The sequence below is a fragment of the Carya illinoinensis genome, chromosome 12, assembly GCF_018687715.1.
Source record: "Carya illinoinensis cultivar Pawnee chromosome 12, C.illinoinensisPawnee_v1, whole genome shotgun sequence".
Classification (NCBI taxonomy): domain Eukaryota; kingdom Viridiplantae; phylum Streptophyta; class Magnoliopsida; order Fagales; family Juglandaceae; genus Carya; species Carya illinoinensis.
In genome coordinates this window covers 27,854,667-27,868,196 of record NC_056763.1, presented here as the reverse complement: position 1 = coordinate 27,868,196, position 13,530 = coordinate 27,854,667, and the positions used below count along the sequence as shown (strand labels likewise).

General features: G+C 34.9%; 2 protein-coding genes across 2 annotated transcripts; one reads left to right on the top strand and one right to left on the bottom strand.

The window, feature by feature from the left end:
• The first annotated feature begins 2,342 nt into the window (after window positions 1–2,342).
• On the top strand, window positions 2,343–8,323 carry LOC122288829 (flavin-containing monooxygenase FMO GS-OX-like 4). Its single transcript, XM_043095619.1, has 7 exons — window positions 2,343–3,144; window positions 3,244–3,314; window positions 6,765–6,917; window positions 7,037–7,119; window positions 7,263–7,398; window positions 7,482–7,655; window positions 7,965–8,323. The coding sequence occupies exons 1-7, from the start codon at window positions 2,460–2,462 to the stop codon at window positions 8,169–8,171; spliced, it is 1,509 nt and encodes a 502-aa protein (XP_042951553.1). The 5' UTR covers window positions 2,343–2,459; the 3' UTR covers window positions 8,172–8,323.
• Window positions 8,324–10,515: 2,192 nt separating this feature from the next.
• Window positions 10,516–12,069, bottom strand: LOC122288830 (protein RGF1 INDUCIBLE TRANSCRIPTION FACTOR 1-like). Its single transcript, XM_043095620.1, has 5 exons — window positions 11,853–12,069; window positions 11,583–11,759; window positions 11,385–11,459; window positions 11,134–11,277; window positions 10,516–11,041 (listed from the first exon to the last, which is right to left on the bottom strand). Exons 1-5 carry the CDS (start codon window positions 11,853–11,855, stop codon window positions 10,679–10,681), a joined length of 762 nt encoding a protein of 253 aa, XP_042951554.1. The 5' UTR covers window positions 11,856–12,069; the 3' UTR covers window positions 10,516–10,678.
• Between the last annotated feature and the right edge of the window lie 1,461 nt (window positions 12,070–13,530).

Sequence of the window (13,530 nt, the reverse complement as noted above, 5' to 3'; positions counted from 1 at the left end):
AAGGTTTAATGCCTTTTACTGCTGTTTTGTGGTTGTAATTATTAAGTATTTGCAATGACATTAGTATTAATTGTGGAAACTATTTTGTAGATTGATAAGGCAAAAATCTTGTACCGAGAGAACCTCAAACATAACTTTACCATGGATCATTGTTGGAATCTATTGAAATGGCAAGCACACATGGACCTCATAAAAAAGAAAAATGGATCAAGTTCAGGTATTACTCCAAACTCAATACCTTTAGGAGAAGACATGAAAAATGTGCCCATCGATTGTGAGAGACCTCCTAGAAAGGAAGCTGAAAAAGTAAGAGAGAAAGAAAGAAAATGTAACGACAGTCAAAATCTAGTAATTAAGGAGGCCTTAAGCCAAATGACAGATGATAGGAGGACTTGTATGATGGAGAGAAGAGAATCACAATTGAAGTATGAGAATGAAATATCTGAGTTACTACTTCTTAAAAAGAGAAAACTTGATTTGGAAATTAAGGCTGAAGAAGATAGATCTAACTTAGTAACTCTTAAAAAAAGAAAGGTTGATATTGAAATTATGTCCAAAGATATTGATTCGCTGAATGGTGTGCAACAAGAGTATTTCCATAATCTTCAAATGGAGATCATTGAGGAACAAAGGAATAGGGCCATATCTCGTACATAGTTTTGACTATGGTTACTTATTTTGGGTATTTTGAAATTGTAGATACTGTGGTGACATTATTTTGGGTCTGTTTGTACTGCTGGTTGCACCAAATTCAAACATTTTTTTGTACTACTGGTTGCTATCAATTTGCTTTGGAAACTGTTGAGAGCTGCTATGGAGCTGGTGGTTGTTGCTGTGGAGCTGAATTGTGCTACCGTGGAGCTACTGTGGAGCTGAATTGTGCTGTTGTAGAGCTGTTGTGGAGCTGAATTATGCTGCCGTGGAGCTGCTGCGGAGCTGCCAAGTTGTATTAAAATCAACTTTGTAGATTTTCTACTAAGTTGATTTTGATACATGGGATTTAGTAGAATTTGTATAGAGGTTCTTTTGGTTGGAAGTTGAATTTGTATGGTATATATTTTACAAACACTGAATTTATGAATTGAATTGTCCAAGTCGTGAATTTATATGAAATTAGAAGTCACATAGAGTATGTGTGGAATATATATGGTAGATTGAATTTATTGGACTTTGATGTAGAATTTGTATGACGTATATTTTGGGAACATTGAATTTGTATGGAATAGAATTGTCTAAGTTGTGAATTTGTATGAAATTAGACCACACATAGAGTATGTGTGGATTTTTTTGTGTTGCTGTATATATAAACAGCTGTGGAATTTATTGGACTTGCTGTTTGGAATTTTTATTGAATTTATTGGAGGTGCATATGCATTAAACAGGCAAGGTCATCTACACAAATGTTGGGGACAAAAGCTTGTGGAAGTTCAAACTCACATATAGGCATAAATAACACAAAAAAAAAATGGAAACATGGGATTTCTGTGAATTCCTGAACATACCACCCGGAGATTAGGAATTTTAGGGAAAAAAAATTAATATTTTATTATTATTTGGTCAAAAAATGCATAATCCAATGTAGAAAATTTTGTTCATATTCAAAATCAATCTTTAAAACATGAAAATTTGTATATGAAGATGAATAATCCATTGCTGATGCTCTTACAAATTATAAAATGATTACATTTAATGTTTGTTGTTATATTAATGTTGATTGGCAAGATTTAATTATGTTATAAGAAGATAAATATTAGAGGAATGTTACTCATTATTTTATACTATACATTTTATATATTTTAAAATTATTTTTTATTATTTATTATTTTTTAATTTTAAATTAATTTTATTTTATTAAACTCATTAAGTTTTTTATATATCAATCATACACTACATACATTTTATAAAAAAACAAATATAATATATAATTTATAAAAATGATAAGTAAAATTATTCTAAATATTAATCCTAAAAAAAGAGAAATAAAAAAAATTACTTTGTAATTAAATAATATACTGTGCCAAACATTATAGCAGAGCAATAAATAAATACTTTCTTTTCGGAAAAAAAAATATACTCTTTAGTATGAGAAAAAAAAGTTAGTTTGTTGCCCAAATCTTATCATTTTAGTTGACCACTCCGTAAATTTGTTTTTATATTTAATAATTAAAAAAATAATTTTAAATGTATTGTTGTATTTTTTATTTTTTAAAAATATTTATATATATTAAAAGAAAAAAAGTGCTTAGCGGGAATAATCGGTAGTAGTAGTACAAACATCTTGTCGTGTGCGACTTTGCCCTCTCGGCCCCATGCACATATGAAAGATGTGGTGCTCATAAGTTCATAACCATCGCATCGTACTCATCAGACATCACAATCGCCGTGTTCCTGTTCCCCGCCCTGGGCAAGTGAAGTGCGAGCAAACTCATATATACGACCTAGTCTTCTCTCGTAACATAATGCTAATCCCTGCAGAAACTACAGCAGTAACAATCCAACGCCTGTCCATGCCACCCGTGTCCAATTCGGTCATATCCCGCCACGTAGCCGTGATTGGAGCTGGAGCCGCCGGGCTCGTGACCGCTCGAGAGCTCCGGCGCAAGCGACACAGCGTCGTCATATCCCACCACGTGGCCGTGATTGGAGCCGGAGCCGCCGGGCTCGTGACCGCTCGAGAGCTCCAGCGCAAGGGACACAGCGTCGTCGTCTTCGAGCGCGGTGACCAGGTCGGCGGCACCTGGGTGTATACTGCGATGCTCGAGTCCGACCATCTCGGACTAGACCCGACTCGGACTAAGGTCCACAGCAGCCTATACTGCTCCCTCCGCACCAACCTCCCCCGCGAGTCCATGGGCTTCAGCGACTACCCGTTCTTCTCCAGAGACGACCCGGACCGAGACCCAAGACGGTTCCCGGGTCACCGAGAGGTTCTCATGTATCTCAAAGACTTCGCGCACGAGTTTCGGCTCGGTGAATTGGTGCGGTTCGAGACAGAGGTCGTGCGCGTGAGATTAATGGAGGGCTCGAAATGGAATGTAAAATCTAGAAAGAGAGACGAAGATGAAGCTGGTTTTGATGAGATTTTTGACGCCGTTGTTGTATGTAATGGGCACTTGACCGAACCTCGGATCGCCTTGATTCCAGGTAAGTCTTTGCATACAAGTTTGGGCATAAACTCTAAATAACCAAAGCCTTATGAAGCTTACTCTTGGTCCTTGTTGATGTTTATTATTGTACTTGCAGGTATGAATGAATGGCCGGGGAAGCAAATGCATAGCCACAATTATCGAGTTCCTGAGCCTTTTCGAGATCAAGTATGTGCCACGTTTCTATCTTCTTTATCCTTTGCGCTTGGGCTTTTGTGTGAGTGTGAGTGTGTGCGTGATGCGTGTTGTGGTAATGCTATTTGCATTTCTGGTTCTGAGACCTCTTGTCTCCATTTAAATGTGTCATGCATGGTGGTTTGTAAAAGGCATTGCTTGATGCATAGAGAATATTCAGACGTGTTCGGATGAATTTCATATAATTGACCGTTGAGAATTCTTTGGTTGATTGCCAGCACCACTATACTTTCTCATTTTAAGCCTATGTTCCTCGGTTTTGCCATTGCTGAATTTGCTGTGGACATGTATAGATAATTTAGAGTACATGAGATGAATATCTAAGTAGAGTAATGCTAGCTACAAGCCTACAAGCTTCAAATAGACAAATCTCACAATGGCCTTTGTAAAAAAGTGGGTCATACTAAAAAATAATGGTTTTTTTTTTTTTTTACACTTTTTCATAGTTAGGTCCACTTTTTTTACAAATGGCTTGTGCTTGTTCATTTGGAGCTTGTACAAGTCATTTCTTATGTAAGTAAAGCTCATTGTCATGTTTTTTTAGGGGTGGAGGGTGGTTTCTTCTCACCAACAAACTAAAAATCACCAGCACAGGGAAAAAAAACTGAGTATCCCAAGTTCTGTATAATGTCACCTGTGTTGGATGGCATCTCAAAATAAGGCACTCACAATAGCTTGCTTGAATTGAGGATTACTGATCAATGCCATCTCCCATAACACCAGATTATGTTATGATCACCACGTATATAGTTCTTATTTGTGGAGTTTGATGGCATGCTTATGTTTGGCTATACAAATGCAGCTAGCTAAGGTTGTTTCTTTGTATCAATGGTGTAAAATTGCATTGAATATGTCTCGGTAGGTAAATATGTCTGGAATAAATACTGTGTGGACAGTTGTAACAAGCCAAATATTGATTATTATCGGAGATTGTTTTTCCTTTCCTTTCTTTTGGAATGAGTAGAGCACCGACATCATGTTATAAAGAATGCGTAGTGTTGTACCTATTAAAAAAAAAAGAATACTTAGTGTTGTACTATGTGGCTCATATCGAGTGGAACACGTTAAATATATATGATGTAACTCTATTTTGGTATAGTGACATTTAGCTGCCGCTCGCTCCTAAGGGAGAGTTCGGTTCGGTCTGGTCCTGGGAGATTTTGTGGACCGGACCAGACCAACTCGGTCCACCTTGGGACCAGACTGAATAGCCTAAGGACCGGGCCGGTTCAATCTCATTTGAGACGGTCTGGTCCATTTGGTCCAACATTTTTCTTCTTTTTTTCTATTTTTTTAATCAAATGATAAAAAAAAACTTATTTAAAATATGAAATTAAAATTAAGTGACTTATTAAATGAAAATTTAATAATAAATTGTATAATTATTATTATATACTAGTATTATATGTTATAATTATATATTAAAGAATGTAATAATACATCGATCTAAATATATATAGTTATAGACATAGTACCAATACTATAACTAATAACTATACCACTAGTATTACTAATATACTATATGTTAGTGATAAATTGGTAATACTATATTAAATAATACTCTATGTAGTTATAATGATTTAATACTAACATATTAAGTTAACTATATTAATACTATTATAAATTTATACATATACTATAACTTTTATAATATGTTAATATATTAATCTATACTAGTACTATATATTATAGTTATACATTAAAAAATATAATACTTATGGAATATTGTGATATATGTTGTCCAGATGAGTAACACAAGAAGAGGGTGAATTGAGTTATATTAAAAAAAATAACAATTATAAATCAAATATACAATATAAAATATAAACAAAATACGAAATAACAATAAATATAAAGAGTAAGGGTAAGAGAGAAGCAAACTCAATATGTTAACCAGGTTCGGCCTCACTGCCTACGTCCTCACCTCAACCTACCCCTTGAGAATTTTCAAATTCATTATTCAATCTCCTTCAGGTGGAGATAGAAACCTATTACACATTTGAACAACACCGCTACAAAGGATCCGTGTAGAACACCATCTACACTTGCAATCACCTTACACGTGGTGATTCAACGATTTCCTGTGTAAAATACTTTCTACATGTACAAGGTTATACACACCCTTTTACTGATACAAGAACTGATAGTTGATAAGTTATCAGAAAACACTCCTCAATGAGTGAAATAAGAACAATACAGCGCAAACTATATCTCTCAAAATGAATAAGGATTAAGGCTCAATGCTTAGAGAAGAGAGAATGAAAGCTTTGAATGAATGTTGTATGCTCTAGATGTTGTAAATGTGAAACTCTCAAATGATCTATTTATAGGCATATGAGACTTTATATTCAAATTTAAAAAGACTCACATGTCAAATATAACATTATTCACTTTTTTCAAAAAATTCAAATAAAAGGTTCTTCTTTTTTAATTGTCAAAGACATCATTTATTTTTCAAAAATTTCAAACCTAATATTTTACTTTTGGCATATGACAAAAAGAGCACACTTTACTTTACAAATATTTCAAACCTAATCTTTTTACTTTTTGCATATGACAAAAGGAGCACACTTTACTTTTCAAAATTTTCAAACAAAATCATCTACTTTTTGCATAAGTAAAAAAAAGTATCAATCACTTTTAAAAATATTCAAATAAAACATGCACATGTGAAAGAGGACAATCAATCATTTTTAATATTTTTAAAATTCAACCCTTTAATCAAGGTATGTACATGTGAAAGATGGCAATCAATCATCTTTTAAAATTTTCAAATTTAATTTTCAAAATATGCATGCACATGTGGAAAATGTATTTTAATGCTTTATGATAAAATATTAATTTTGAGTCTTAATCCTAATTTTAAATTTTTAAGAGATTTACAACATTACTCTATGACTTTAATGTGAACTTATTCCTTTCTTGCTCATTCTTGTTTCCTTGATGTGCTTGACTCACTTGAGTTTGAGACTTCTTTATTCTTTGAATTCATTTCTTATCATCAAAATCTATGTGTAAATATATAATTACACAAAACTTGAAACCTTGGATTCAACAATATATTAATAATTAATTATATACAATTATTTATATAAATAAAAAAAATATTTTTAATTTTCATTCAGTTTGGTTCGGTCCGGTCCAGGGTTTAGGGTGAAAAATCCTTGGACCGTGGACCGGACCGAACTCATTCGGTCAGACCGGCCGGATCTCTCTCCCTACTCGTTCCTGTGGATGTAGGCATACTGCCAAATCACGTTAAATCTATGTGTTACTTTTTCATTTCTCTTTCTTTCATTTTCTGTACTAATAATCATAATTGCCGGATGTTTCACAACACTCAGCAATTAGATCAGTGAACAACTGGAAGTTATCCCTTCCACCAATGATCGGTTTAGCTTATCCTTTTCTTGCTATTGACAGGTTGTAGTTTTGATTGGGAGTTCAGCAAGTGCTGTTGATATTTCACGGGACATAGCCGGTGTTGCCAAAGAAGTCCACATTGCAGCTAGAACAGTTGGGGATGAAACATTGGGAAAACAGCCTGGCTATGATAACATGTGGCTTCATCCTATGGTAAACATCTTGATCCATGTTGGGAATTGGCTGATTATTATGAGAAGTCGAGCAAGTAATCCGAGTGTGATTACAGGGAATGCTGATTAAAGTGCTAACCTTAATAAACTATGACGCAGATAGGAAGTGTCAGTGGAGATGGTACTGTATATTTCCAAGATGGCAGTTTAGTCCTTGCTGATGTCATTCTACACTGCACAGGGTATACTGCATGCTCCATCAACTTGGCATTAGCTTTGATTTAGTACTAAAATCCTCTTTACACAAACTTTCATTTCGTAAAATCTGTGAGTAAACCAAAAATGTTACCTTGACTGATCAGTAGAGGATGTTTGTCTTTTTAAGGTACAAGTATGATTTTCCTTTTCTTGAAACAAATGGCATTGTGACTGTGGATGACAACCGTGTGGGGCCACTGTACAAGCACGTTTTCCCACCAGCCCTGGCCCCGTGGCTTTCCTTTGTTGGATTACCAACGAAGGTTCATCCTTATTATTTCGTTGGATCTTTAATTTGGTCTTAGTTAACGGTGGAAGTAAATAGTTTGCATTGGGTTGGTGACAGGTTATTACTTTCACCATGTTTGAATTACAAAGCAAGTGGATAGCTGGTGTTTTGTCAAATCAATCGATGCTTCCATCACAAGAGGAGATGATGGAAGATGTTAAAGCTTTATACTCGTCACTTGAAGCTGCTGGTACGCCTAAGCAATACACTCATTGTATGGGTATTAGTCAGGTAAATTCAGCCTAGTCTGGAGCACACATCATGGATTGATTTTGATTTTACTTTTATGGTGGCACATTTCCAATAAAAGTGTTGCAAAATGATATCCCAAGCTCTTATGGTGCAAGACATCATCTTATCCCCTTTGATCTTGATGGTGAACTTACACCCTCCTCCTTCCCCACTCCCAAAAAAAAGCAAAAAATCATATTGGTGGGTGAGTTTTTGTGGAATGATGGCAATCATATTTAGTGCCTCTAGTTTTGATTTCTTTACATTAGTCTGGTTATGGTTAGAAAACCTTTTGGATGTCATTTGCAGTTCCAGTACAGTAATTGGCTTGCGGCGCAGTGTGGATGTCCTGGAAATGAAGAATGGAGGGTGCAGATGTATCTCGCTAATGGCAGGAACAGACGTGCTCGACCCGAGACTTTCCGCGACGAATGGGAAGATCATCACTTGGTTTTGCAAGCTCACGAGGACTTCATCAAGTACACCTCCAATGTCGTTAGTGACAAATGTGTCTGAGAGTAATCAGGTTTCAAGACTCACTCAACCCCTGTATCATTTTCCAGGAAAAACCAATGTTGTGTTATTTTCTTGTACTTATCTTTGCTTAATCATTCTTCTGAATGAGAGTGATTGTGATCAATAATATACATGAAGAGTGCATTCTTCCATTCCTTCGCGTTGAGGTGGCTTAATTACGAGGTATTGCACCAGCCGGGAATTGCGCCCGGGTCTGTACCCTGGCAGGTTACCATTCAACCACACAATATCTTAATTGAATTATATGTAGTGTATCATAAAGACCATTGGTGCATTTTCTGCTATTAGATTCAAAACCGTTGAACTATTTAAAAATAGAAAGTTTCCTTAAGTTCTCCCTTTCTTTATTATAATATCTAAGGAGCGTTACCAATACCAAAAACAACAGGCTGAAATATTTACTCCTCTAGTTATTGCATTAAATACGATTCATTGTCAGCCCTTTAAATAGATGGTCCATTTTAGTATTTAAGTATTCAACATAGTCATGTTTCCAAGGAGTTCCTATTATTTTTCGCTAAATTATTGGTGAATTATAACTTTTCGTCATCCAATTGCAAATAATTGGAGAATTAAAGGTAAAATGGATTTTTTGGGTAGAAAATAAGGAACAAGAAGTATACGATAGAACAAGAAAGGAAAAACAAACGCTGTTCCTTCAGTAGTATTTCTAGGACGAAAAAATCTACACAATCTCCCAACACCCTAACATCCCACCTTTTTTTAATTTTTTAATATTTTTTTAATATTTTTTTTTGAATTTATTCTTTTTAAATTAATTTAATTATTTTATTCATTATTTATATATTAAATATTTGATAAAAAATAAAATAATAAAAATTAAAAAAAAGGTGGGGTGTTGGGGTGTTGGGAGGTTGTATAGCAAAACCCTTCTAGGAGTTGTCCTTTGCAAGAGCAATTAAGTACATGGAAAAAGTTACTTACAATCAATATTTTGAATACCGTATCAGATATCGTATCAGTAAAGGCATTAAAATGAAATATTTTGATATCGATACCGTTTCGTATACCGTTTCAAGATAATAGATATATAAATAAATTATATATATATATAAATTATATTTCAAAATAATAGTTTATTTATAAATAAATTATACATGAATATATATATAAATTATAAATAATTTTGTATGAATTGTGAGTCAAAAAATGAGATTACAGTTTGAAAAAATGAAAAAAAAAAGAAAATAAAAGACTGAAATACCGATCGGTATGTAGGTCGGTATAGCTGGTACCGGTTGGTATTTCAGCCGGTACGAAATAGATACCATACCTGTACCGATCTAGTGATCTGTACGGTACGGTACCAAAAACAATGCTTAGAATAGGTCTCGATTGTTTTTTTCTTTTTTTAAAAAAATTTAATGATTAAGAAATTATTTTTTAACAATTTTTTAATATCATAATTAAAAAAATATTTTTTTAATAATATTGTGAGTTATTTTAAAAAGTATTTAAAGAGATTAAAAAAGTATTTTAAAAAAAGGATTAGAAGGAATCTTGGTAGGTGTAGAATGGTCCTTAAAGCAATCTCATTGGAATTACTAAACCCAAACTCAAGTTTTAGTAATTATAACATGAATTTGTCTTTGTCTATTTTATTGGCATCCAATTCCCACGTTGACTTATTTATATATTTTTTTATATAATAATAAAATAATATTAATTTATTTTTTAAAAAAATTATATAATTTTATTATATTTTACTATTTTACTAATTATATGTTAATTACTAATAATATTATAGTCCTAAAAAAACTGTTGTAACCAAATCATGGTAGGAAGTAAGAAAGAAAATATTTTTTTATTCATTTTGGCTATGCTACAGTAATTATCAAATTTGACCCATAATACTAACTTACTGTAGCAATATAATACAATATAATACATTTCCTTTTACATTTGCGTAATTCAATATAATACATTTTGAGATTCTATTAGCCAAACACTCTATTTGATTTGTATTTGCATAATCCGAGATTGTTATTACGTACTTTTTTTTCTTTCTTATTTGGTATCGATAATGATATCTTTACATTTTCTTTATTATTGTTTTAACGCCTAGTTTTTTTTCCCTTTTACTATTTGAATCTGGATTGAAAATATGGAAAAAATGACATTCTTGCATAATAATGTCAATTTTCATAAAATTGAATTTATTTTTAATTAAATTACATGATTAATTTATTTTCTTTTAGATTATACAAGAAGTTTATGTTTTGAAATTTTTAATTTAGATTCAAATAGCAAAGAGATTAAAAAAAAAAAACTTAATAATAAAACAATAGTAATACAGGGGTAATGTATTATTACCCTTGAAACAGAAATTACGTACTTCAAAATACTTGAGATGATGAATACATTAGTAAAATTGAATTAATTGACCCGGCAACTGAAAAGGACAATTATCGCTTTGCCTAAAGATTTGGAAGGTCAATTTCCCTGTCCCTATTCTTCCATAACATTCAATTCAACGGTGAACGGCGAGGCACACCCTTTCGCCGGTTCAAAGCCACGGAAATCTCCTTCGAAGGCGAGCATCTAGGTCTGTCGGAATCCTGGTGCACGGACTTCAAGTTGCAGCGTTTCTTCTTCACGAGCTCCCTACAAGCTACTGTTTTGCAACTCGCTGCACTGACACCACCACTGCTACTACTTGAACTTGCACTCGTGGACCGCGCTTCTTCTTCAAGGGCCGAATCATGGGTCATTTGGCCGTGTTCTTCAATCTCTGAAACGCACTCACTTCTCGCTCTGTACTCTGGCAATGCTATTAGCGCGAATTCATGACAGTTTTCACCGTTGGTGACCACTTGTTGATGATGAACCTTTAACATGATACGGATCAAAAGCGTCGGGGAAAATACATATAAAGGCGACCCAGATAATAAAAATTGAGTTTTTGAGTAAGGAAATGGACCTTGCAGGAAACAGAGCAGAAGCTGTATGGGTCTTGGAGCCTACGATCGCATGTGATGCAAAACTTGCCTGAGCCTCTGATGGGGTGGGATAATATTGGCCTTGGGTTTAAAAATACGACTTTTGCACTGTTTGTTGTGTATGACTGTGCAATTCGAGAAACCCAGAACTAACATGTCTCAGCGAGAAAGGAAAAAGAAAAACAGCGAGTGAAAATTCGTACCATTTGTTATATTTGGAGTTCATACTTACTTGGACAAGTGAACAGTTCATCAATTGTTGAGCATCACTCAACCTTATAACACTGTTATAAACATACCTCCGTATCTAAGATCAACAAAAAAATGATGAAGATGATGATATGGAAGCAAGAGGTGGTGTAAATTTGTACTAATTTTACGTATAAATGATGAATCTATATACGTATGATGTTTAGATTTTGGCATCGACCTGTAAGAGACGGTGAGGGCTGTGAGAGAGCATGCAGTGTGGGCATATGCTGGTGCAACAGTCCAAGCAAAATATGTTCTTCTCGTTCTTCTTTGCAAACTCGTGAATTACACACGGGTAAAAGAACTTCTCTCGTAGGAGAAATTCAAGCCAGTGAGGAATAGAACTTACACCAGCCTGACAAAGTACCGAGAAAAGTGAATCATTATGTTCTTTACTTTTCCCAAAGAGGGGACCAGAAGTTTCAAATCTAAAGATAATCTAGTTTACCATTTCTTTCACGAAACAAAAAGAATGAAAGAGAGAGGGTCGGGAAAATATGGTGGGGAATATAAAAAATGGACAACAAAGCGGTCATTCTTCAGATAAAGAGACAGAGAAGAGGGAAAACATAAAATGGGGAAGGAGATGACTGCATGTGAGATAGTGCAGCATGAGAGGAGTGCAAGAGTGGGTAAAGAGCTGGCATTCTACTGCAATAGAGTTGAGTGAGTTACTGTTATACACTGTTAGGTAAGAGCAGCCGAAACGAGTGGGGGAGGTTGGCTCTCATTTAAAGCAGAGGTGACAATGCTCTCTACTAGTTTTTCTTTAAGTGTTGTGTACCCGTAAGTTATGAAACATCAGACTCAAACTTTAATTAGACCAAACCCTTGTACAACTTTAACTAAAAAGGCTGAACGCCTCTAAACTCAGTACAGAAACATGGCTTGGACTGGACCTTACTGATCTCCAAGTATCATTGGACTCCCGGTGACCGACCTTACCCAAGCTCTCCGTGAAAGCTCAAAGCAGTAAAAGTTTACTGCTAGCTGGTTAGCAACAACTTTGTTTTGTTTTCTAAGATCTATATTTTCATTGTCATTTTGTTGCTGTGGGAAGTATCTTTTGGACTAATTTGACATGTGCAGAAAGATGGTGATGAATTTAATACGATTAATTCATAGGCAAAGACCTACCCATTTCTTGTCGTTCCGGTGGTTGAGCTAGCCATTGAATAAGGGCGCCGTGTAATACTTGAATGATATTATTCGATGGTTTTTGCTTAATGAAAAATGCTGAATTCAATCGGCATGAGTAAACGGGGCGCAGTCGTGTCTTACGTGGATTAATGAAACTGTCAGAGTAAAATGGTGCGTTTCATTTCCTCTTCCACTTCGCTTGTTATCATTCTCTTCTCCCACGAAGCCTTTTCTTTTCCCTTCTTGTTCTTCCTTCACCTTCTCCACTTCGCCTCCACTCTCCTTCTCCCCTGCTCCTCCAGAAGCCACTTGCCGAACAAGGAAGTGAAGGAAAAAATTGCAGTACTGCCACTTGATGGCCAGCCGCAGCCGCTTAACATGAAGATAGCAGACGATGGTGGTGATTATTGGCAAGATCATGAGAAAGAATCATACGATGATCCATTGGCTGATGATGAAGACAAAACGGAACATGCTCTGTTTGAGACACTTGATTCCAAAAAACTTCCACTATATGGATTGAATGCAAAATCAGAAATTTTCATTAGGGATTTTCGTGAAAGGTTGAATCTTGATAGACGGAGATCGATTCAAGAGTTCTACAACATGTTGAATCGAGGTTGTTAGGCAAATAACAACCGTAAGCCTCTGTATGGATTCTTCATCCATGATATAAATAATTGATGGATGTTTTAAGATTTTCTTCATTTTTACGTTTATGAATCTAGCTTGGATGACGTATAGAGAAATGAAGTTGTTTGAGGATGATATTTTTGGATCTTGTGGTGCGATTTACGTAGCAGCATGACTGTAGTGCACAATATCTTTATATTCTGGAAAAAAAAAAAAAACCACATGCTCCCACTCTTTGATCTCACCCACAAACTCTCCCTCCGTGGACTTTCCATCACTATTTTGGCCACCCCTAAGAACCTCCCTACCCTCGCCCCTCTCCTCTTTGCCCACCCCTCCATTTATACCTTAAT

Bases quoted from the DNA above. Each gene is read 5' to 3' on its own strand.
- LOC122288829 (XM_043095619.1), top strand. From the start codon at position 2,460: ATGCTAATCCCTGCAGAAACTACAGCAGTAACAATCCAACGCCTGTCC. The intron at 3,315-6,764 runs GTATGTGCCACG...TGCTATTGACAG, and splicing joins CTGAGCCTTTTCGAGATCAA to GTTGTAGTTTTGATTGGGAG. The intron at 7,399-7,481 runs GTTCATCCTTAT...GGTTGGTGACAG, and splicing joins TTGTTGGATTACCAACGAAG to GTTATTACTTTCACCATGTT.
- LOC122288830 (XM_043095620.1), bottom strand. The intron at 11,460-11,582 runs GTCGATGCCAAA...TGTTGATCTTAG, and splicing joins GCCCTCACCGTCTCTTACAG to ATACGGAGGTATGTTTATAA. The intron at 11,278-11,384 runs GTAAGTATGAAC...CGAATTGCACAG, and splicing joins TGAACTGTTCACTTGTCCAA to TCATACACAACAAACAGTGC.